The sequence below is a fragment of the Ostrea edulis genome, chromosome 10 (genome assembly GCF_947568905.1).
Source record: "Ostrea edulis chromosome 10, xbOstEdul1.1, whole genome shotgun sequence".
Taxonomy (NCBI): Eukaryota; Metazoa; Mollusca; class Bivalvia; order Ostreida; family Ostreidae; genus Ostrea; species Ostrea edulis.
In genome coordinates, this window is record NC_079173.1 from 23,160,422 (window position 1) to 23,184,841 (window position 24,420).

The 24,420-nt window shown below is 35.1% G+C and overlaps 2 protein-coding genes across 2 annotated transcripts; both read right to left on the bottom strand.

Annotated features, from left to right (window-relative positions):
- Nucleotides 1-295: 295 nt before the first annotated feature.
- Nucleotides 296-9,246, bottom strand: LOC125666385 (uncharacterized). The gene is made up of 2 exons (XM_048899555.2): nt 9,012-9,246; nt 296-3,806 (listed from the first exon to the last, which is right to left on the bottom strand). The coding sequence occupies exon 2, from the start codon at nt 3,799-3,801 to the stop codon at nt 2,728-2,730; it is 1,074 nt and encodes a 357-aa protein (XP_048755512.2). The 5' UTR covers nt 3,802-3,806; nt 9,012-9,246; the 3' UTR covers nt 296-2,727.
- A 10,080-nt stretch (nt 9,247-19,326) lies between these two features.
- LOC125666434 (uncharacterized) lies at nt 19,327-21,419 on the bottom strand. Its single transcript, XM_048899601.2, has 2 exons — nt 20,888-21,419; nt 19,327-20,744 (listed from the first exon to the last, which is right to left on the bottom strand). The coding sequence occupies exon 2, from the start codon at nt 20,445-20,447 to the stop codon at nt 19,614-19,616; it is 834 nt and encodes a 277-aa protein (XP_048755558.2). The 5' UTR covers nt 20,448-20,744; nt 20,888-21,419; the 3' UTR covers nt 19,327-19,613.
- Nucleotides 21,420-24,420: the final 3,001 nt, after the last annotated feature.

Below are 24,420 nucleotides of genomic sequence, written 5' to 3' on the forward strand. Positions count from 1 at the left end.
AACAGATTATAGTCATTATACAATACAAACGAAAATGTGTGCAATACAATTTTTAAAAAGTACACCACAACAGACAAATTTACATTACAAATGTACATGTAAAATGTAACATTTCATTAATTTTTATTTATTGTATCAAAAATGCTGTACAAATGTAAATTTAAACAACACAAATGAAATGACAGTTAAAAATGTATTGCTTCCGTATTCAGATATTGGTAGCTTAAGATTGGAATCTCCATCAAAACTCAAGATTTTGGTTGAAATCATAATTTCAGAACTGCCTCAATTTCACAGCTATAAATCAAGTTATTATATGTGTGTGGATACTTGTAAGTATGAATAATGATTCAACTTAAAAGAAGTACTATCAAAAGGCATACGGTTCCAAATAAACAGGAAATAGAAAAGTGACAATTAATCATTTGAAACATTTTTATTGATTTTATACATGTTCAATATCAAAGAATAATAACCACTCAAAAATGAAATTTGAGAAGGATAGAAACACCACGTGGTCATTTACAATAATCCATTCAGCAAATCTCCAGAACTCGACCAAACGCTGTGTTGTTGAGTGCCAATTGCAAAGGGAGTGTTAGTGGATGTTTATCCCAAAGTATGTATGTTGGTTAAATTTAGAAACTTTAGTTCAAGTTCCCATTCGCGTCGTTTCCAGCCATCTTGGTTGAGAGACCATCGCTGCAGAATTGTTAACAATGACTACTATTTATGGTATTGTGTGATGCAAATAAAAGACATATTGGGTGATTCCCTATCCTTCCCCTACCATTTTTGATTTTTAATAGTAATTAGGAGTGAGAAGAAGATAGAAGGTATAAACTATTTAGCTAAGTATGAACATGAAAAGTAACATCTCCCCATGATTCAAGAAAATGGTGTTTGTGGGAATTTAGAGGCTGGCGTAGTAGATGATGCCCATCCTCCTCTAAGAATTAGGACTTTGATGATCTGGCTAAACATCTTGGTTTGTTTGGGGGTTTATTATTATTTTGCTTTGCTGGTCAAGATTTTCTGCAAAGCCAACACTTCCAACCTCCAACCCCGATATGTTCCTGCACTGGATGCGACATACTGTTTCTGTTTTGCGCATGTTCTTTATTTTCATTTGAACATTTTGGTTCCAGAGAAAAATCTTTTGCATCCATTCAGATCATTTTCATACAATACTACCGATTACACTTGCCTTGTGAAATCTTAATTAAAATGCCAGGTGGTCTACATTCTAGTTCATGCATTCCCAGATTTGTGAAACCCACTCAATTGAATCCCAACTAAACAATCTATATAAGCTACTGTAACGTGTATCTAGGATTCTTTTAGAGATTTAGTTATTAAGATAATATTACAAGTATTTTACTCCTGACTTTACCTGAGGTATGGTAATGATTAGATCTAAATTTTGAAAGAAATAAAACTACCCTACTTGAGTAACAGAGGGTGCCTTGTTGCTTTGACTAGGTATCAGCCACCGCGAAATTCCCTGGTACAGGACTCCTGTCAAAGCAAATGTGTAAGGTGCCTCAATCTTAGAATAAAGATTTACTACCTCTCTACACCCAAGCTTTATACCCTATAGTACCTTACCTGCTGGTGGATTTTATTCCTTATTATCCCAGCTTTTTTATTACCTGCTCTGCTTCTTGCTCTTTTTTCCTGTCCTATCGTGCTGACTATTCTCCGCCATACTTACTAATTCAGCCTCTGCAGGTCTTTATGTATACTTGGATCATACCACTTTAAAAGGGGAGTCAGGTTGTTCCATTATTCATAATAACTGGATCTCCTTACACCATTACACTATGAATGCTGAGCGATAGCTTATACCTATTACAATGATCTTGATGCTCAAATTAGCGTACACAAGTCCTTATTTTTAAAATAAATTCGACGCCCATCGCCTACGAGAGCGGGCAACCCACCATATTTCGATGATTCACACTTCCAGGAAAGCTCCTGTTTCATGAAATTACCTGCACTCAGTTACATGAAGGTTAGATATTTTAACTAACAGTTGATTTGTCATTAACTCCAATATTTATATAGTGACAACTAGATGTTAACTCTCAGTTAACTTAAGTTACTTTTGTGACACCGTGTCCTGGACATCGAAACAGTGCTAGCAACTCCCCTGAAACAGTTTGGGTTACTGCATCGATGTCTTTGAAGTCTGAAACTGACTTCAAAGCCGATTATAAGGACAGTTCCTGATGGTCTATGCTTTGGTGAACTTTTCTGTTTTTGGTGTTTTAACACTTTTAAAACCCCAAACATTATATAATCTGTTAGACGCAACACTTCTTATTTCCTCTTTAAGAAAAGCTATGACAATCATAGGAAAAAGTTATATTGTTTACGAGTTTCTCTGACGTTAAAGAAATACACGGTATCATTTCATGTGGAATGTAGCAAGTTATTGTAATTTTGGTTATTTATGAGAAGATACCTACACAACACAGTTTCAAGGAGGTACATCTCATGCTTGTCCTTCCTTGACAAAAAAAAATTCTGTCCAGTGAAATGTACCAAGACTTGTTCAGGTGTACGCCTATGACCATTATTTCAGAACATTGCAATATAATGGACGAACAATGCTCACCATGGTGGACGGTTGGGAAAAGCAAAGTTTATATGTTTTCCTATCATCGTCATGGTACATGTAACTTACTGAGTCTACTCAATTGACTTGGGCATTTTTAAATGTAACTATGCAAGATCTTTCCTTTTCCAACTTTCCCAACACCATTTGTACTGATATCCAACTTTATGAGTCCTCTTCAGTTTTTCTTGAATTTCACAGTATCTTTCTATGGGTTGTTTGAGGTGTTTCAATGTTGGATGGGTAGCAAACTGCACATTTCTAAATTGACCGATCATGCCACTACCTATGAGTTCCTCCATTATTTCAAACTCGCATCCTTCACAATTGATCGTAATTAGATCGACTTCGTAACATGGAACACCAACATGCAAGAGAAATTGTGTGGTATTTACGACGCGAAGCAAACAACTTCCGCCATCATCGTTTCCGGCAAAAATGGAAGTGGCATCCCCTCCGTGGCCCAGAACATTGACATAGAACTTGTTGTTCTTCCGAGCTAGACCGAAGTTGTATACAGCCACGTTGCTTTTGTTCTTCAACATGCTAACAAGATTGGAGAATAATGTCTTGACTGGTTCTAATATTACGTAATTTCCAGGATTAAATCTTTTCAGCATTGCTTCTGCGTCTTCTCCCTTGTTCCCACCGATATCAAAAACAGTGCTGTCTGAATTTATGTATGTATGGTGAGTGTGCCGTATGTATTGAGTATTTCCGGCCCAAAATGACCTACTTCCCATTTTATGGTCCTTTTTCCAGTTTCGTATACACTTCTGCTTCCCTAGAATTTCTTTTGGTGTCAACTTAGAGTTTGGTTTCGGAAACTTCGTTTGTTCACAAGACGTATCCGTGCTTCTAAATTTCTTGGACACTTTTTCTACTAATGATCGGACAGCCTCGATCCCAGAGAGTTTGAAATCGTCATCAGTTTCCCCGCATTTTGTTTGCTTCCTCTTTAATTTGGTATTAGTGTTTGGAGCATTGTGGATTTGGTTGGGTACTGAAGGCTTTTTATTTGCAAGCAGTAATTGACTTTGCAGGGATTGTTGCTTTGCTAATAACGTGTTCCTGGTCAAAACATCAGTTAAATTGTACCAGCTACTCAGAAGCAAGATAAAGGTCATTCCAAAAACGAAGGCCAGCACTAGTTTCACAGCATTCATTGACGTCCCTCTCATATTTTCTACGAAAACAAAACGTAAGTTTGCATTTAAATAAAAGAAGACAATTTTGTGTGTGTAATGATAGCAAATGTGCATGTTGTTTACAATACCTTATACATGTCACTACACTCACAATTTTCAATGATTATTTTTCATGAAGTGCAGCTTCTCACAAATTTTTCTTTCAGATGAAAATTCATATCATATTTACATTTCCCTTATTTATGCCTTTGATATATTTTTTAAAAACTTGTACAAAATTGCCATTTAACAAATACACAAATTTGCAAATAGTCATGCATTTCCTCACGAATGCGCCGCAGTTGTGACCAATGTGCGTATGAATCTTGATAAATAGAGCACGTCTATTTTAACTGTTGGAAATTCCGACATAAATGAAAGTAGAACGTAGATACGAAAAACCATTCCGATTTTGAAAATCCATTAGGGTATGAACTTAAACGCTTTACGCCGGCATACATGTACCCTTCATGTAGTGCATTAGTCGCAGTTCATACCTATATGTACTTTTAAAGATAAATTTTATTTCTTAGATTTCTAATAGGGATAATATGGTTCCAATTTTTCATAATATAAAAAAAATCCAAGATAATGTATCTTTACTTCTCGGAATGAAACTTGGACCTTCACTTGAACTGCCACAGGAATATCTTGAATTAGTGTTAAGTCTGTTTTGAATTGGACCCAATGATTCTCGAAAACAAGTGGAAAAGAAAAATCCATACAGACGCATGATAAATATCCAAATCAAGGCAGGCTGCTGATAAATAAGCTGATGTTCCAGCGGTTTCAACAGTCACATTTAAATCGCAAATTCTAAGATCTAGATGCAAATACAGTCCACCAGTAGCTCGAATGCTGTCTGAAGTGTTTCATACCAATTATTAGACATTTCTTTACAAAGTAATCTTCATAATGGATTACTCCGTTTACCTGATCAACATATAGGGCTCACGATGGGTGTGACCGGTAAACAAGGATGGTTACTCCTGCTAGGCACTTGATTCCACCTTTGATGGGTCTAGGCGTTCGTGTTTGCCCTACTCTCTATTTTGTAATACCTTATGGGATTTAAGAGATTGATCGCTGTATGTTATCATCACTTTTTCACGATGGACAACCGTGAATCAATAAGGTCCAGGTGAGCTACACGTAACCCGCTTCCTTCATTCTTTGTATAAATCTGGTTGATTGCATGACCAGAAACCTGCAGATTAAAGGAATGTTAGCTCTAAATCTGAAGATTTTATTTTGTTGTAAAAGTGCGTTATTATGACAGTTTGTATGTAACTTTAACAATAATCATTTATAAAATTAAAACCACGTTTAGATTGTATCAAAATAAAGATTTCGGATCTATAAAATATATAGCATTATGTACATTTTCATGATACATTAAAGACTAGACTTTTTGACATCACAGACAGTTGCTTCTTCAACAAAATTGGTAAACGGAAATATTCATATCTAGTGATCATTCATCTAAACAATTTCTTTGTTATTTAACACACCCCTCTGATTCCAGGGTATGCTTACTCCTCCTAGCACTTGACCCCCATCTCTAATATATCCAGGGGTCCCTGTTTGCCCAACTCTCTGAGATTGATCACTGTTCGTTATTTTCGCCTTTTGTTTATAAATTGTTGCGATTATGATTTCCTTCAAATAACTCGTCACTACTTTTTAGTTATATCCAAATTTATTAGGGAATTCAAATTATGACATGTTAACACTACAACTATAACTCTAAGACTCCTCACAAACTCATGCACATTGACTCATCTCATCTCCCTTAACTCCTCCCACATTTCTGAAGATAACCAATTAAAGAGTTCGAAACTGAAATTGCAACATCAACAGAAAGCTGGTTGACATTAATTTGTAAAGAATTCTCAAGACAGGAAATGCTTTGATAAGGCTAAACCTTTTATCTTTGCGATGAATGTAAATCTTATAACACTGTCATTGAAACCGTGGGACAGGAGGGGTAGAGATGTCAATTTGAGAAATGTAACACAGATGCTAAAACATCAAAGTAAAAGTAAAATATACAAATTCACTCCTTGACAAAATCAATAATGTAATTTTCCTTCATTCAGAGTCTCTGAATAGAATTTCTAACACAAATGGCAATAAGGAAAATTTTGGGAGAGGGCTAAAATATGCTATGCCTGTTGCCAAATCCCTTTCACTTTTTTGTGAATAAAATTATTATAAATTAAATAAGGAAAGTTCATATATGTCTTTGAAATAGTTAATCACAATTTTTCAACAAAAGTTTTCGGAAGTATTTGTAAGTATTTTTTAACAATATCATATTGATCACAGTATCAAAGCATGTTAATCAACAGAACGTTAGCACAATTTGAAACCCCTTTCTGTTTATACTGATCTTGCTGATAGAATTGTGTTTTTCCTGTGACATATTTCAGTCAATCTTTAGAGACTATGTCTTCATCTTATTTTCAATGCAGTGTGCCTAGTATTTTTCAGAACCAATATTTATATCTTATTTTAACTAAAGTTAAAAGCAAACATTCCATCCTTCATCGTTTTGAATAAATAAATCGATACATACATGGATTCTGTAAAGCTTATTATAATATGTTTTAAGTAGAAACAAGATATGTTTGTGAAACATATGGTCAACGTCATGAGATCGAAAAGAAAGGCCTTGTCACAAGAAATACACGTGAAAGCTCTATCATCATCCATTCAAAAGTATGTTTAAGGTTTCGCGGACAAACAGACAGACGGACAGACCAAAAAAACCCAAATTTCTGTATCTTTAAAAACTAATTTTCCTCGCTTTTTCATTACTGTTGGAGTGAGGTAGCAGTCGTGACTTTAAGAGACGTTATTCCCTATGTGAACTTTTTTTTTTTAAAACAAAATTATTCATCTGAACATTTAAAAAAAAAATATATTCATTCAGTAAACATTTCCATGTTTTTACCTTTGATATTTATACAAATTGTAATGATAACCATCTCCACATCAATATGGTGCAATTGTATACAAAGCGCGTATGGATCTTGATAAATATAGTGCGTCTGTTTTAACGACTGAAATTAAGACAGAAAGGTCAGATCAATAACTCTTCATATCAGCATACTTTTTATGAAGGGCTTAGAAATTAGAAGAAGTCTTGTGCGAGAAAAAAAGTCACATACCATCAGAATAGTAATACACATGTGTATATATATATATATATATATATATATATATATATATATATTACATTTTAAATACAGTGACCTAATGAGTCGTACAACAGACCAAGGCGTACATGTAAAAAGGAAGACCTACCAAAAATTAACAAATAAGGTTGGTACATAGTCTTTTTTTTTATTATATCCATTTGAAAATGTTTCACTCATATAAAGACATCAAGATTTTTAAGCGAAGGCTACAAATTTTGCCCCATGATGGACGTAATAGTAAGGGTTCTTCAACGTGTCAACATGTTTCGTCATACGGCACCACCGATCGATCTTAACAGACTCTCTCTCTCTCTCTCTCTCTCTCTCTCTCTCTCTCTCTCATGCTTAGTGAACGACTACGATCCAGACCTTAGCAAAACGTCTTACATCTATTATCGGCCCAGGCGCCGGCTTGCACTTTATAGCATTTGCGGCTTGTTAAGATGTATATTGAAGAGTTAACTGACTTTATGCTGGCAGATCTAATTTACATTTACTTTATTTTCACGACTTTCAATAGTAGTAGTAATAACGGTTATATAGGAGGAGTAAACAAAGGCACTTTTAATTTGTTCTCTCTATTGTTCTCTAAATAAGGGATAGAGGTACGTATACCATGACCTAACAATCGGTGTGAAACACGTCAGACAACATTTGACCCAATGATAGGTTGTACTGACAAACTGGATCGTTATAACGACCATAAAATTTGCGAAATGCTGATTTTAATCGAGACTGTTGAAGCCCCTGTACCATCAACTTGTTTGTCAGTAGCTTGCCTCGATTTAAAAACTTACCGTACGCAGAACAAGCGTTTGCGTTTCGAATCAGTTGAGAGATATAAACACCATATGCAGGTGATAATGGAATATTGCTACATAAATATGGAAAGTTGACGATGGAGAAGCTGAAATCATCCTATTTGTCATACAGTTGAGTTGTCAGTTTACCGTTAATGTCTACTTCCAATAAAATATCTAAGTATGAAGCAGAAGTGGACGACTCTGTGAGAAGATGCCTTTTGAGAAGCCAGTTGATACTTAGAGTTCCATCTTAAGAGGAAAAACGACAAGGAGAACAGACAGACAAACAAGCAGAAAAGTTTGCTTGTGCTTTCGGCTCAGGTGATCTAAACACAAAATATTAAAGAACACACTCCACAGGAAACAATGGTGAATTACGAGTAACTGTATAATTAATCTCGGCTGAGATTCTGCTCGGCTGGGTACAGACGGTCTGACGCCTTCGCCGAATCTCGGAGCAGTCCTTCATAGTTCAGTTCGGGAAATTTACATTCAGCTTCGATTAGTTCTAGCAATTAATCTGCACCTAGGTGACATTGCTGTTCTCCTCAGATAATCTAGTTGACTGCTAAACTAACTCTCTATCACTATTAATATTACATTGTTTACCTTCTATGTATGTAAATTCCGTAAAAAAAAACCAAAAAACTACCACTAAATTTGTCGTTCAAATGACGACTTCCATGGCACAATATTTTATATCCTGAAATTGAAGAGTTCCTATAGTTTGTTTTATAAAATTATTGATACATGGTATCTCCACATATCTACTTGTATATCACTAATTTTAAAAAAAAACAACAGACTATAGGAACTCTTCAATTTCGGGAGATCAAATATTATACCAAGAAAGTCATCATTTGAAAATTTAGTGATAATTTTTATTATGGAATTTACATACCTAGACGGTAAGTAATGCAGCTTTAATAGTGATACAAAGTTGATTTCATAGTCAAATAACTTATTTGAGGTGAGCGGCGATGTCACTTAGGTGCAGATTAATTGCTAGAACCGGTCGAAGCTCAAAGTAAATTTCCAGACCTGAATTATGAAGGATTGCTCTGAGATTCGGTAGAGGCGTCAATCCAAATATTTAACCGAGCTGAATCTCAGTCTAGATAATCAATTTCAAGAAAATTGCAATCAAAAACGCAATGAAACATGATGATTTTCATTACAAAATGAACTGCTTTTTTACCGTTAGTTTGCAGGATCACGATGTCTTGTAGCCTCGAAATTGTGCTTCACCCCGAATTCTGTTTACAAAATCCCACTAGTCTGTACAGCGCCTGGTTTGTTGATACGATGTATACTTCCGCGATGTACGGTGAAGCATGTAGTTCTATTTCCTTCGGCGAGAGAAGATACCTAACACGTCTAATCGTTACAGCGAATTATAGGAAAAACACCCAGTTACATGCCGATCCATGGAACACGTATATCGACAAAAAATTTCGCTGAGAGTAAAAAGCTAGGGGCTGTTATGGAAGGGATTTGTATTCTTAATTTTGATTAACCTTGATTTTACTATATTGCATTTTTTTTTATTCCATGTGACCTTATAACATTTCAATTCACAATTCTATTAAATCAAATTTTATTTTTGCAATATGGCATTCCATGTCACATTAAAAAAATTATGTTGTCTTGTTTCATTTTTACATCTTTGTTTATAATATACACATCTTTTATTCTAGCTCGCCTCATTGAATTTTTGCATTCTTACATTTTGAATTCTCACTCATTTTAAAATCTGACATTCTTAATCGAGATTCAAACTATAGTTTCGCTTTCGTCCTTCTTGTTAATCCTATTGTGCTTTGAACAATATTATGTCTCATTATTACGCCAGAGGGCACTGCGTTCGCTACAATAACTGCTCCCCGGGATACGAAACTGAAAGTATAAAGACTTCTGGGACCCGTTTCCCAGAAAGGCGTAATTTTTGGCGTAAATTAGTCGGACTAATTTACGCCAATCTTTACTTGGGTCTAAACTGCGTTTTCAAGAGTGAGAAAGTGGGTACCTCCAAATACTTACACCCATTGCAGGGGCGGATCCAGGAATTGCAGTTACTGGGAGCACCACTTTATGAGGCAAGGGGTCTGGAGGCCCGAAAGCTCCTGGGGTTTTAACGATTTTATAGGGCTTGAAATATGTCTCCTATTTAGTAATTTGTACTATTTTCTATCATTTTAATAAGGTGAAATTAATCAAATGACGCAAATTTTAAGGGGTTTTGGAAAAAAATTAAGTTATCCCAATAAAGTAATTAAAGAAATCAAAAAGATTTTGTTATTTATTTCTCCGGGAGCAGAAGAAATTATTGCTTCTTTTATCGTCTAGTATATTTTTTCTAAATTTGAAACTTTTAGGGGGGCGCAACCGGCTTAATTAATCAACCCCCCTTAAATCCGCCACTGCATTGGCTGACTACTCAGGAGCATGCACAGATCATAGTCTATTTGATTAGACTATGGTAACAAGAGGCGTAGTCTTACTCTCTCTCTCTCTCTCTCTCTCTCTCTCTCTCTCTCTCTCTCTCTCTCACCACACACAACGCTTAAATATGTACAGCACAACTCAAAACGACATACACGTAGAATGCGCAGCTAGGGCGGATTCAGAAAATTTTCAAAGTGCAATCCAAATTTGTATCTTTCCCGTCCTTTAAAGGGGTGAAGTGCCAAAAAATGGCCAAAAATACCATTAGCTTTTAGTTCAAAATACTCAAATGATCAATGAGTGGCGGGGGCGGGGACCAGACAACTGGACGTCATGAGTGGAAAGTACGGAAATTGACATTAAGTTTCATGGTTATTTCAATTTCTATTAGACAGTATTTTTAATATGTCAATTTAATATTTGTCCGCAAAAAAGAATAACAAGAGATGTCACAACAGAAAAAAAATATGCCTTAGAAAACCAGAGGGACTGACGAAGATGACACTGAAAATCTTGCATTTATTAATAGCAGAAAATCGATAATTTTATATACACTGTTAATTATAAATTTGATTTTTATTTAGCAACCAAATGAAATCCCTACTGGTGGTTTATGGATTTTTGTATATTTCTATTACTGATGCATCACAACAGCTGGTGTAAGGACGAATAGATAGCACACCTGTTGTTACCTGCACAATAGACGTGCTATAGACATGTTTACTTTTACTCTCATGCGTGTCAGATGACATAGAACTCCCTGTGTATGGATAAAACAGCTGTATGTTAGGCTTGACTAATATAATCCTTCATTAGTACGAGTGTGAGATAAGGAAATTCCACCGAGGGGACAAGATTCGCAGTCTTGGACGAGGCTTTGCCGAGTCCTAGACAGCGAATCTTGTTCCAGAGGTGGAATTTCCCTATCCCACACGAGTAAATAATGAAGGATTATTTTTCTCACATTTTAACTACAGTTTAGTGCATAAAATTAGGAGCTTTCAAAAAATTTTAGATTATCAAAATCCTCATTTGAACTTCGATGCAAAAACTAATTAGATAGGCAGAAAGAGCATACCCAAAAATGGTTTACACTATAAGTGTAAACTAAAAACCCCAAGGCTGTCCACCAGAAAGCTATACTACATTAAAATTTAAAGATAACAATGCAAAATATTTTTACTTCACTGTGTAACGTAAATCTTCACCGTGTAACGTAAATCATAGAAAATATATGACGTCACAATCAAATGACGTCGCAGCAGTGTGAGACAGAAAAATCTCACATGGCTGTCTCACATGGGTAAAGTCGATCTCACACTGGTGATAATGTGAGAAAAGTTTAGTTTGGTATGTCCCAGTAGTGTTCTTATTATACAGCACATTCCAGATTTTGAAATTATATTGGAATATTGATATATAAGGAAGGGTGTATCAATGTTAGTGTACATGTATGTCATGATATTAAATGGCAGGGGGCAATTCTGTCGAAAAGAATTCGAAAATAGTAAATCAAGAATCAGTTACCTTTAAGATACCTGGATTCATACGAAAAATCAACAGGTGTAAATTTGCCCAATTATACTTTAAGGTAGATTACTTGGTGTGTTTTTTTTCTTTGATCTTAAGGAAGGTGTATATTACATACCATCAAAAGGCTGTGCGATAACCAACTACTAATATCCCACCGTTTCACAAAGAAGGTAGGAGGAGCCATGCAAATGAGACAAAGACAAGGTTCAGCATTTAATCAAGATAGAATTTGCAGAATTCTTTCACAAGACAAATAAATCAATGAAATAAAATCACAATTTCCATTATGTAATATTGGTGCTCTGGCAGAGTTCCATATAATGATGGAACAACAACATAACATAACACCAGTATTGTGTGAAATATTGTCATTTATTAGATGACAATTAACAAATATTATCATTCTATATAATGATAACAAAAACAGCCAAGGGGAGATCTAGACAATACTGACAGCACAAGTTGCTTCTATAAAAATCCCTGAATATGATAAAGTGATCTCCCCTGTTATACAAGTAAAATTAAAAACTTGACAAAATAAAATATCCAAAAATCATCGAATAATATATACAAAACAAAAAACATCAGCCACAAGAAGCAAACAGCATGTTTGCAACCCCCCCCCCCCCCCCCCCGAAATAAAATCACAATTTCCATAGCGTTGAGTAAATCACGTGATGCAAATTGAATCTTGTTATTACTGGATGCAAAAAATACCAAATATGGAAAAGGGTCAGTGACAAGGTCATGGGATAAATCAGTTACATGATTGACAGCTCGATGATGTATTCAAAATATACTACACACTGGGGTAATTAGTTACATGAGGCTCCGTCTCCTCGTGTGCAATAACTCGTGTAGCGATATTTCGTGTACATAATCTCGTGTCATCAAGCAACTATTACGAACACAGTCATACACTTTATCTAAACATATAAAAGCGCCATATTGTTTAGGGTTATCATTTCAACACAATGACTTCTTGATTTTGATGTTTGAATTTTACACCAGTAACATGAGTTTTCAGTTTTTTGGCACTCTAGTTTTCGTTTTACCTCTTACAAGATTGCTATTATATCGGATTTCCAAAATTTCGGCTTGAGCATCACTGAAGAGACAATATTTGTCGAAATGCGCATCTGGTGCATCAAAATTGGTACCGTATAAATTTTACATGTAACATATGAGCATATACAAATTGTACATTTGTACATACTCACATGTTACATGTGTGAAATTCAAACACTAAAATCAAGAAGTCATTGTGTTGAATTACATTTATCCTTTTTGTAGTTAAAATTCAATTCACTTTAAGCTATTTCACATCTTGAATCCAGAATTCGGCATACAAGTTACCCCTTTAAAGTCTCACTAGTCAACCCCTTTTATAATGTTAAGAAGTTATACCTACATCCCGCACCTCAGATCTCCAGATTTTTTCCGCATTTAAAATATGGGGGAAAAAATGCGGACGGGAGTATTGGGAACTCTTTTTCCGGATAATTTTTTAAAATGTGGAAATGAAGGAATGTGGAAATCTTTAACAGAAATGCAGAAATACGGATATTTTTTAACAGAAATGCAGAAATATGGAAATCTGTAACAAATATGCATAAATACAGATATCTGTAATAGAAATACGGAAATCTGTAACAGAAATACGGAGATCTGTAACAAATGCAGAAAAAAGAAAACTCTTCGATAATCTTCATTTAAATTCTTATGGGAATATTTATTACATCCTAATGAAATTTTAGGAGTTACAATTCAAAGCTCTGTAAACAAATGAACAGATAGATTGATAAAACCAAACATGTGCAACCATGTGCAGTTCTTTGATTTGTTCACTTTGACACTTGTTCAATATTTGGTCATAAAATCACTAGTTTCATCCACAACAACTCCACCGGCTACCGTCAGTCCCATCCATTTTTTGATGCATTTCAAAGGATCTGTACTCATAGTACACATTGTCGCAGTCAAGGTAAACTCACTTAGAAAGTCACGGTTGAAGGTATAAATTGGATAAAGTGCAATTTTCGATTAAACTTTTTAAAAATCCTCATTTTGGAAATATTCACAATCATTCATGAAGAACAGCTACAGAACACTCTCTGAAAATAAAAAAAAATTGCAAATAAGATTAATCTAAAAAAAAAAAATTACTACATATAGCCAGAGTGTTAAAAATTACACACATGTCTCTAATTGATGATATCATAGTTATTTTGATAGTAAATTCAATCACTTGTACATTACTTCGTAAAACATTTCATGTTTTATCAGGGGTGTGTGTTAATGCCTATCAAATCCATTTGTTCAGGGCTGCATATCCATTGGCTTTCTGTGCGTTTTCTGCGTGTAGGGGAGCTAACTGTGTCCACTGGAAGGAATGTACAGTCCATTTAGCAGACATCAGATGTTTGGTTTGAATAGCATTACTCTAGGCTTTATTTAATATTATAAGACGATCCAAGTCGGACCAGCATGACAGGGGTGAAACTCTTGAAATACTAAAGACTGGCGGTGATATCTGTTCATTAAAATGTTTAGGTGATTACTTAGCAGTCAGACATAATATCAAGGTCCTTTATCGGGTGCGTAGCTGCCTATACGCAAGTACGCAAATGCGTACACGCATCATTTGCGCGTGCCAGAGAGAGAAAGATAGAGAAATAGATCGAGAGAGAGAGAGACAGAGAGAGAACTAGATCTAGAGAGATAGAGAGAGAGATCTTTGTTGTTAAAATACCTCTACCTAAAATAAGTGCATTATGTAGTGCCAGTTTATGATTTAATCTGCATCATGATGTCCATTCAATGAAATTTAAAGTCCTTTTTGAATTTCAAATCATTAACATCATGTAGAATAACGCTTTCATGTACATGATATATGTACAGGGGATGATATATGTACAGTACCCGCAACGTTATTCTTGACATGATAAACGATAGAACACGATACACGCACGATAGGATAGGATACAAGCACGATACGATAGGATACACGCACGATACGATAGGATACACGGTAAACCTGATAAACGCAAAACCTGATAAACGATCTTCACGATAGACCTGATAAACGCAAAACACGATAAACGATCTTCACGATAAACGGAAAACCTGATAGAAATGTTGTAAATTTAGAAACAATTTAGACAGAACGAAAGTTTGATACGTACAAAATAATTTCATTATGTTGATAATAATATTGAAGGATTTCAATACTTAATATATACCTAAAGCATATAATGTAATTATCCACGGTTGTACGTTTATTTTTTATTTTTTAAAAATTCTATTTATGTTTTCTTTAACGTCATTACAGCTAAAATCCGGAAGCTAAACTATATACGGTATTGAATTCATTATTAGATATCTATATGAATTTTCTCAGCCAATGATTCTAAAACGTATATTGTCACCTTGAATGTTTAATATATGAATCATAAATGGAGTGATTGATTTTTATCTTGCTTAACGTCTCGCTCAAGAATATTTCACTCATACGGAGACATCACCATGACCGGTGAAGAGCTTTTAAATTTAGGCTTATGCTCGGCAATTACGGCCATTGAGCAGTGAGAGTTTTTTAGCGTGCCACACCTACCGTGACACGGGGCGTCTGTTTTTAAGGTCATCTCCGAGGACCCGTGGTATTCACACTTGATGCCGAGTGTTAAGCAATTAAACAGGGAATTAACAAAATGGAATATAATGTAGTGTTATCATGCTTCAATAGCTCTCTTATTCTATTGTCTATTATCTTGGATATCAAATAAAACTAAGTAATATTTTGTGTGTAGCGAGGAGGGGGGTTATTTTGCATCAAGCTCTGAGTTCACCGCTCTTTCAACAACTACAATTATTTTCATAATGACCGCTTTAAATTCAATCCACTGCACTACACCATATGCTCATATGTTAGATATTTCTACACTATGAGTGATAACTGATAGTCATAAGTAATTGGAACATATTCATATGAATTGATATTTTGTTAACAAAAAATAAATAAACTATTAAAAACATATACGAAACCCGGCTTGATTTAAAGTCGCAATTTAGAAACGCTTTAAATTAAATGTTTTTGTTTAGCATGTAAAAAATTCAAATAATCATCAAAACCGGCATACATTTCCAGTATCTACATGTACGACTATTGGTATATGTGTACATGTACATGTATAAATAAAAAAAAACCAACGATGACAGCTGAATCGTGCCCAATTGAGCAGAACTTTGGGAGATGCAATATACCCTTGCACTCTTTTAAAACTTAATCTTCTAAATGTGTGAAATACAATGCCCCTGAGAATGTTTACTGTCAAAACACGGGTGATACACAAAATCAGATAGATAAGAACGCGCACAAGTTCAGTAGTTGGTATATAAGGTGAATACAGGTGAACAAAATCAGAAGAAAAAGAACCATTATTAAACTATATGTAATAAACAATGTAATTTACTGATTTTCCCTTTCAGATCGGAACTTCCTATTTCTCTGTTAGTGTTAATTACAAACAATTGTTTCTAGACAAGGAACTGTTTATGAACTCCAGATGAAGGAGCTTTCAGTTTTATTGTCCTGGGTTTGCTCGACAAACCACTGCCTACTTTCCAGACAGAATGAAATTGCGATAAATTTTCACCCTCTCTGGATAGACATATAGCTCTTTTTCTGCTTTAAAATCAACAGCTTTATGTTCTCCTTCAAATCTACTGTCTTTCCTCGATTCCTAAAAATAGCTTCTTTAACAAAACGAATAAAGCTTTCGGAAAGTATCTTACTTTTTCATTAGATTTAATATACGATCCCGATAGTTTCCGAAGCTACACGATAAACGATTTTCACGATAAACGGAAAACCTGATACACGCAAAATACGATACACGATAGACCTGATAAACGCAAAACACGATAGAAAACGGAAAACCTGATACACGATAGGATAGGATACACGCACGATACGATAGGATACACGCACGATACGATAGGATACACGCACGGTAGAACACGATAGGAATGTCAAGAATAACGTTGCGGGTACTGACAGGGGATGATATATGTACATGTAGTAGACGGGTTAGGATATTTGTTATCGAAAACAATTTCTAAAAAAAAAAATCGTAGGAATGTAAAGTCAGTCCCAGTACACACGGTTGGCATAATAAAACACTTTAGAAAATAATTTTGTGAATTATTTTCATTTTGTAAACTGACAAGAAACCCTGTTTCTATGCACAAAAATAGGTGATTTCATTGGAAAAATTCAAGAGTTTCTGGGGGCTTTACCCCATGTGCCCCCACCAGGGTTTTTCCCTGAACACACTGGAAACCTCAAGGCGGCCACCAGACCACTTGCAATACTTTGCGTACATTTTCTTTCTGGCTATTCACCTGTTTATTTACACACTAATGATGGTAAGCATGACTAAATACCAGTTTCCTTCTATTTTGGAAAAGGTGCTTGATGTCATGGGTGTGGGGAGAAGTTCAAAGCACACTCATTTAGGATTGAGGCAGCTACTGATGCTTATAGTCGGGTTGTCCCTTAAATCTATTATGGAGGCTGGTCGCTGGAAATCCAAGGTGTTTAAATCATATATTCGATGTCCTCTTGTTAGGGTAAACTTACAAGGTCCATTGACTGTTCCCAGTGTATCTTGGGGTTGTATATACTGTACAAGTGTTTTTGCTCTTTACAAGTTATGTTTTATAAGTAATGACATTGATTTGTGTATATGTATATAAGTTGGTAATGGAAGGATTCCCAGAGTAATGAAGCAATGGAAAGATACCGGCCAAAAATCAACAGTGTAACAGCAAAGTCCGTACTGCAGTTTGGGAGTTGTTACTTAAAGTAACCCGATTTGACAAAAAAAAGTGTTCCTTCAATTTGCAGGAAGGTCTCGGTAATTGAGCTAAAACATGGATCAGTGTATCCTGATCAATTTGTGTAATGGGGACGAGATTGGTCGTGGGTCAGTTGATTGGTTCCCCTCCCCCCATTGGTGGGATGACTGTGAACTTGGTTGACCTGATCGCAGCCATATGGCGATTGAGCACACCAAGTCAACTGATTCCATATACTGCTGTGCTGACTGTGAATTTGAAACTGTTCTATGCAATTGAACTGTCACTGAATGTGTGTGAACTGTAATTGTTGTGTAGGGCTTACAGCGGATGTAACCGGTCGACAGGGGATGCTTACTCCTCCTAGGCACCTGATCCCACCTCTGGTATATCCAGGGGTCTGTGTTTACTCAACTCTCGATTTTGTATTGCTTATAGGAGTTATGAGATTGATCACTGTTCGTTATCTTCGCCTTTCATTACCATAACTCATTGTGTAATTAGCTAAAATTGGGCTAATTTTAGATACCCTAATTAAGTAACCATCCACGGTTACCCGGGGGGTGGTCAAGTTTGAACAAGTTGGTTGATATTACTGGTGATGCATTTGTGTGGGTGTGTCCAGATGTGTTGTGATTGGCATAATGATAATATTAATAAAATTGATATAGCGCCTTGTATAAAACAAATACTTTAAGGCGCTTTACAGGGGTAAGAAGAGGAATGCAACAATACAACAATTAAATGACAGAATGATGTAAGATCTTATATCTGTAAAATTATATCAAAATAAAAGGATATTTTTAAGATCAGCAGCTAAAAGTTTTAGGGGTTTTTTTTATAACTAAAAACAGTCACAGTTTTATACATGTTAGAATCTGAAAAGCTAATTTATAAAAATGGGTTGGTTTTTTTATTTCAAGAGATGTTGACTTCTTGGTGTCATCTGGAAGGTCATTCCAGAGATGTGCTGTTGCCCAGCTGAGTTGACGTTCGTACTTTTTTGTTCTGATCTTTGGCACCACAAGTCGCGACTCCGATTCTGATCGTAATGGTCGACTTGGCTTGTATTCATTCAAAAGACTTGCGATGAATGTCGGCGCAGATCCATGGCAGGAACAACTTGTGCATACACTGTAGATCAAAATCTTGAATTGGGTTCGGTAATGGATGGGAAGCCAATGGAGTTCCGCCAGAATCGGAAATATGTGTTCCCGATTCGGCGACCTCGTAACTAGACGAGCAGCAGTATTCTGCACCCGTTGCAATTTGTCCTACGTTGTTTTCCCAACTCCAAAATATAGACAGTTTCCATAATCAAGTTTAGATGTTGCACAGGCTTTTACCAAGCTTCATTTGTTAAGCAGCGTCTTATCCGCCCGATGTTAAAATTCTGATAATGACATGATTTCACTACTGATGACACTTGTCTTTCCATTGTAAGATGTTGATCGAAAAATACGCCTAAATTTTTCACACATGTACTCTTGATAGTATGGTCCCCTAACTTGAGATGTAGCGTAGGGGCGCAGTCTAAATTTTGTTTCGTTGATAATAGAAATAGTTCAGTCATGTCTTGATTTAATTTTGACTATGCCACGGCCAACACTCAAGTTTCAACCTGTTTGTCGGATTTTATTTCTCTGTATAAATAAAAGACATAATTAACAAACAGAATAATATTTATCTATTATATATTAAAAAAAACATGATAAAACAAGAAAAGACACAATTAACACAGAGAATAATGCTTATCTATACTAGTATACCATAAAACCAATAAAAGACATAATGAACTCTACATACATGTAGTAAGAAATCTATTGTGTCAATACCAGTAAATTGGTAGATGTAATTAACACGGTTTAATAGTTGTAATCCACAGATAACTGTAATTAATACTGTGGTGGTAGATGTAATTAATGGAGAGTTGAGCTGTGTAATTAACAGACAGTGAGTGTGTTTATAGATACTGAATTTTCTTCACTTCAGTAGTGTTACGCTGAGCCACAAAGAGGTTGTCTCTGATATCCACACATAAACCCCATGGAAACTGAAAATTGTTAACATAACGGAGGAACTGTCCGTCCTGATCTAGGATGTGGATACAGTCAAGGTCTGTTGTCAGGATGTGACTCTGGCTGTCTGTAGTGATGCCGTATGGAGAAAAATATTGCTTGGGATTAGAGGGATCACCAGTGTATCTAAATCGCAGTTTTCCTGACTGATTGACCACCACTACTGCTCTAGCTTCACTGTCCGCCACACATATATCCAGGTTCCTGTTCTCACAGATGTATTTAATGTAACCAGTTGAATAGAGAGGACGACCCTGATCATCAAACTGAATGCTTTGTGTCTCTGTGGAGTCAGAGTAACGCACAACTTTTAATTGTTTTCTACCATCACTGACCATGGTAACCAGGAGATCATCAGAGGAGGTACTGCAGACATTCCAAGGTGTCCACCCCTGTAGGGTGGCCACGGTCTGTATCTGTTTATTCTTCACTAGGTTTACAGTTTTATTTTTAATGTCAGTATAAGCAAGATGTCCGTCCCGTGTCACTGCTATGTCCTGTGGCCAGTTCCCCGACTCGGTTTGTATTGATGTCAGTAGTTTACCCTGAAGGTTGAGGAGCTTCATGATTTTGTCACTACCACATGTCCAGACTTGTTCTTCACTGAAACAGCTAACACTACGTAGTGATGCATATCCAGTGTCTATGGTGGCGGTAAGTCGCGGTTCATCAAGCATTGGTTTGACTGTAGGAGACGATACAGCTTCGGCTGATATCATTGTGTAGCTTTATTCTGTTGTAATTGACAATGATGACACAGAACCATTTTATTGAGCTGATCTTTATTCATTTTGGAAGGAGAGAAACTCGGTAATGTTACTCGGACTTTAGGACACAACATTTTGTTTTTTAGATGAATCAAAAAGGTGTTCCCTAACACGGGTCTTGCATAAGTTTACATTACAAAGTTCACAGTGACTCTGTAGGTGGGCAGTTTCACAGAGGTCACAAAGTAGGACGGCCTTCGTACTGCGCCTAGGGTGCATCATTTCTGGTATCCGGGTCACAAAAGTTCACTGTCAAGTCAATAAGAAAAGAGAGAAATTAAACATGTTGACAGGTCAAACAATATGCAAGTTATAATTACAACGTAATATTAAAACTAGTCATTCAATCTAATTTCCTTAAATACAATGAAAATATGATCAGTAATACATACCGAACATACAGCCCCTTCTTCATCAGAACTGCATACGTTATAATCATTGAAAGCAGATCTTTTACAATAATATTATGATCATTTAAACAATTATCATGTCCATTTTTAACAATTTTACGACACTACAATATTTCACATCCGTAAATCCAATATGGCTTCCCTGATATTTCGACCTTCGTCTATAGGTTAGTTTTGAGGTTTAAATGCGCGGCGTCAGTTAGTATAGACTATATACATGTAGATTTAAAGGCCACATTGACCCAGTTTACATACTTATTTACCTTCAGAGAGCAAAATTAAGCAGTCATACCAATATTCTCTGTATAATGATTTTACTAAATACAACAATTTCAAAGGGGATAAGGAAACACCCTCAAATAAATTGAACACTTAAAATCTGTAAGGAAATAAGTTATAAAAAAAAAAAAAAAAATCAAAAAAGGAAGGTCCTTCCCTACCCTTTACTGTGTATATGCATTGTACAATATGATGATCCTTACACCCTGTAATGACTCTCAATAGAAAGTCTTCATTCATATTTATATAAGTTACGGAGATATCGCGGACTGTTACGTTTTTACAGGTGATTAATTAAGGATATTCTGTTTAACGTTTTTACAGGTGATTAATGAAGGATATTTTGTTTGACGTTTTTACAGGTAATTAATTAAGGATATCCTGTTTTACGTTTTTACAGGTGATTAATGAAGGATATTCTGTCTAACGTTTTTACAGGTGATTAATTAAGGATAATCTGTCTAACGTTTTTACAGGTAATTAATTAAGGATATCCTGTTTTACGTTTTTACAGGTGATTAATTAAGGATATTCTGTCTAACGTTTTTACAGGTGATTAATTAAGGATAATCTGTCTAAAGTTTTTACAGGTAATTAATTAAGGATATCCTGTTTTACGTTTTTACAGGTGATTAATTAAAGATATTCTGTCTAACGTTTTTACAGGTGATTAATGAAGGATATTCTGTTTGACGTTTTTACAGGTAATTATTTAAGGATATCCTGTTTTACGTTTTTACAGGTGATTAATTAAGGATATCCTGTCTAACGTTTTTACAGGTGATTAATTAAGGATAATCTGTCTAACGTTTTTACAGGTGATTAATTAAGGATAATCTGTTTAACATTTTTACAGGTGATTAATTAAGGATAATCTGTCTAACGTTTTTACAGGTGATTAATTAAGGATATTCTGTCTAACGTTTTTACAGGTGATTAATTAAGGATATTCTGTTTAACGTTTTTACAGGTGATTAATTAAGGATAATCTGTCTAACGTTTTTACAGGTGATTAATTAAGGATATTCTGTCTAACGTTTTTACAGGTGATTAATTAAGGATATTCTGTTTAACGTTTTTACAGGTGATTAGATAAGGATATTCTGCTTTACGTTTTTACAGGTGATTAGGTATCTCTAAGAAAGCTTTGTATGTTTATTTTGAAAATCAATAATATTGTATGTTCTCTAGATTTTTCATCTGTTTGACCCCTGTTATTGTATACATGTACTGTATATGTAAATATATTTCATGTACCTCATGTACCATTTCATGGTTTGAGTGAAATAAACTGAACTGATTAGGATAGTTTGCTTTACGTTTTTACAGGTGAGTAGGTACATATATTCTGCTTTACGTTTTTTACAGGTGATTACGTAAGAATATTCTGCTTTACGTTTTTTACAGGTGATTACGTAAGAATATTCTGCTTTACGTTTTTTACAGGTGATTACGTAAGAATATTCTGCTTTACGTTTTTTACAGGTGATTACGTAAGAATATTCTGCTTTACGTTTTTTACAGGTGATTACGTAAGAATATTCTGCTTTACGTTTTTTACAGGTGATTACGTAAGAATATTCTGCTTTACGTTTTTTACAGGTGATTACGTAAGAATATTCTGCTTTACGTTTTTCATCCATTCTCAGTTAATGTGTGCAATTCACGAATATACTAATATTTGCTGAAAAAATGAAGAATTCCAAAATTGGCCTTTTGTACTTTTTCATATAGCTAAATAATTGCAGAAAAGAGAAATATGATTGTCTGCATGTATTTGTCATGTGTTTCATTTTTAGCACCCTATAACAATTAATTAACATTTGAAATGTGCCATGCATATGATCGCATAATTTTGAAAAATGATCTTGTGTTAGTTTCTCTAACAACACGTATTTCTGACACGAAAGTATGCTGCTGGAATATTGAAAACATTAACGCAAACAAATCCTCGGGATATATATTTCATGTGGCTAGAAAACTACTTCATAAACGGAGAAACTATTTTCCTGTCATGGTCTTCTATAATCCGTTAAAATAAGGTACTGTTTTTAAGCAGCTTTCTGTACGTGTAAAAATCTTGATAATTATTCTTTAATGAAATTAAATTTCAAGATATCCTCCAACTACAGAGCATGCGATAACTTTGTATCCTTCATATTAAAGCAATTCTGAAACTTGTAATCATAGTAATTACGAGTTCATACACTATGCGCCCCAGTCGTGGTGAAAATACTTCAAATGTTAAAGGATTTTCATCATTATCAACACCAGTAAACCTCGCTGGGCAATCCCCCACACAATCAAAACAAGAGGCCCATGGGCCTAGAATCGCTCTTCTGATACATTGTAGAACAGGCAAAAATTCTCACTAACCAAGATTCATAAATTAACAAAGTTTGATGATGTTAAGTCAAATAGTACCTCAAAATTTAAATGTAACTGTCCAAAAGTAGGTCACGGTGACCTACTTTTGGTCGACTCACTGAAGACTCCAAATGCATCAACTGACAAGTCAAATAGTATTCAAATATATCGGACAAATTCCAAAAGAAGACCACAGTGTCCTACTTTTTGGTCGGCACACTCCAAAGACTCAAGATGCGTCAACTGACAAAATTTATTAAATGAAGTCAAATAGTATCTGAAATATTCAGATATAAAAGTCAAATTCCAAAAGTAGGTCACAGTGACCTACTTTTTGGTCGACACACTCTGAAGACTCAATACCCATCAACTGACAAAGTTTGATGATTGGAAGTCAAAATAGTATCTGGGATATTCAAATATAGCCGTCAAAATCCAAAATAGGTCACGGTGACCTACTTTTTAGTCAACAAACTATGAAAACTCAAGATGCATCAACTGACAAAGTTTGATGATCCTAGCTTTCATATTGTCCAAAATATGCATCTAAAATTGAAAATGTGAAATTTGAATGTCTGCAAAATTCGAAAAGTAGGTCACTGTGACCCACTTTTTTTTATAAATATGTTTTGAGGCCTCTAGACGCATCAACTTACAAGGTTTGATGATTCTAAACCTCTCGGTATCTGAAATAACAACCTAAAATGTATTCATAAATGATTAGCCAAAAAATTCAGAAAGTAGTTCATGGTGACATACTTTTTACATGACGCACTTCAAGGTCCCATGATCCATCAACTGACAACTTTTGATGATCATAGGCTCAATAGTGTACAAGATATGCATCAAAATCCATTTAATAATAATTA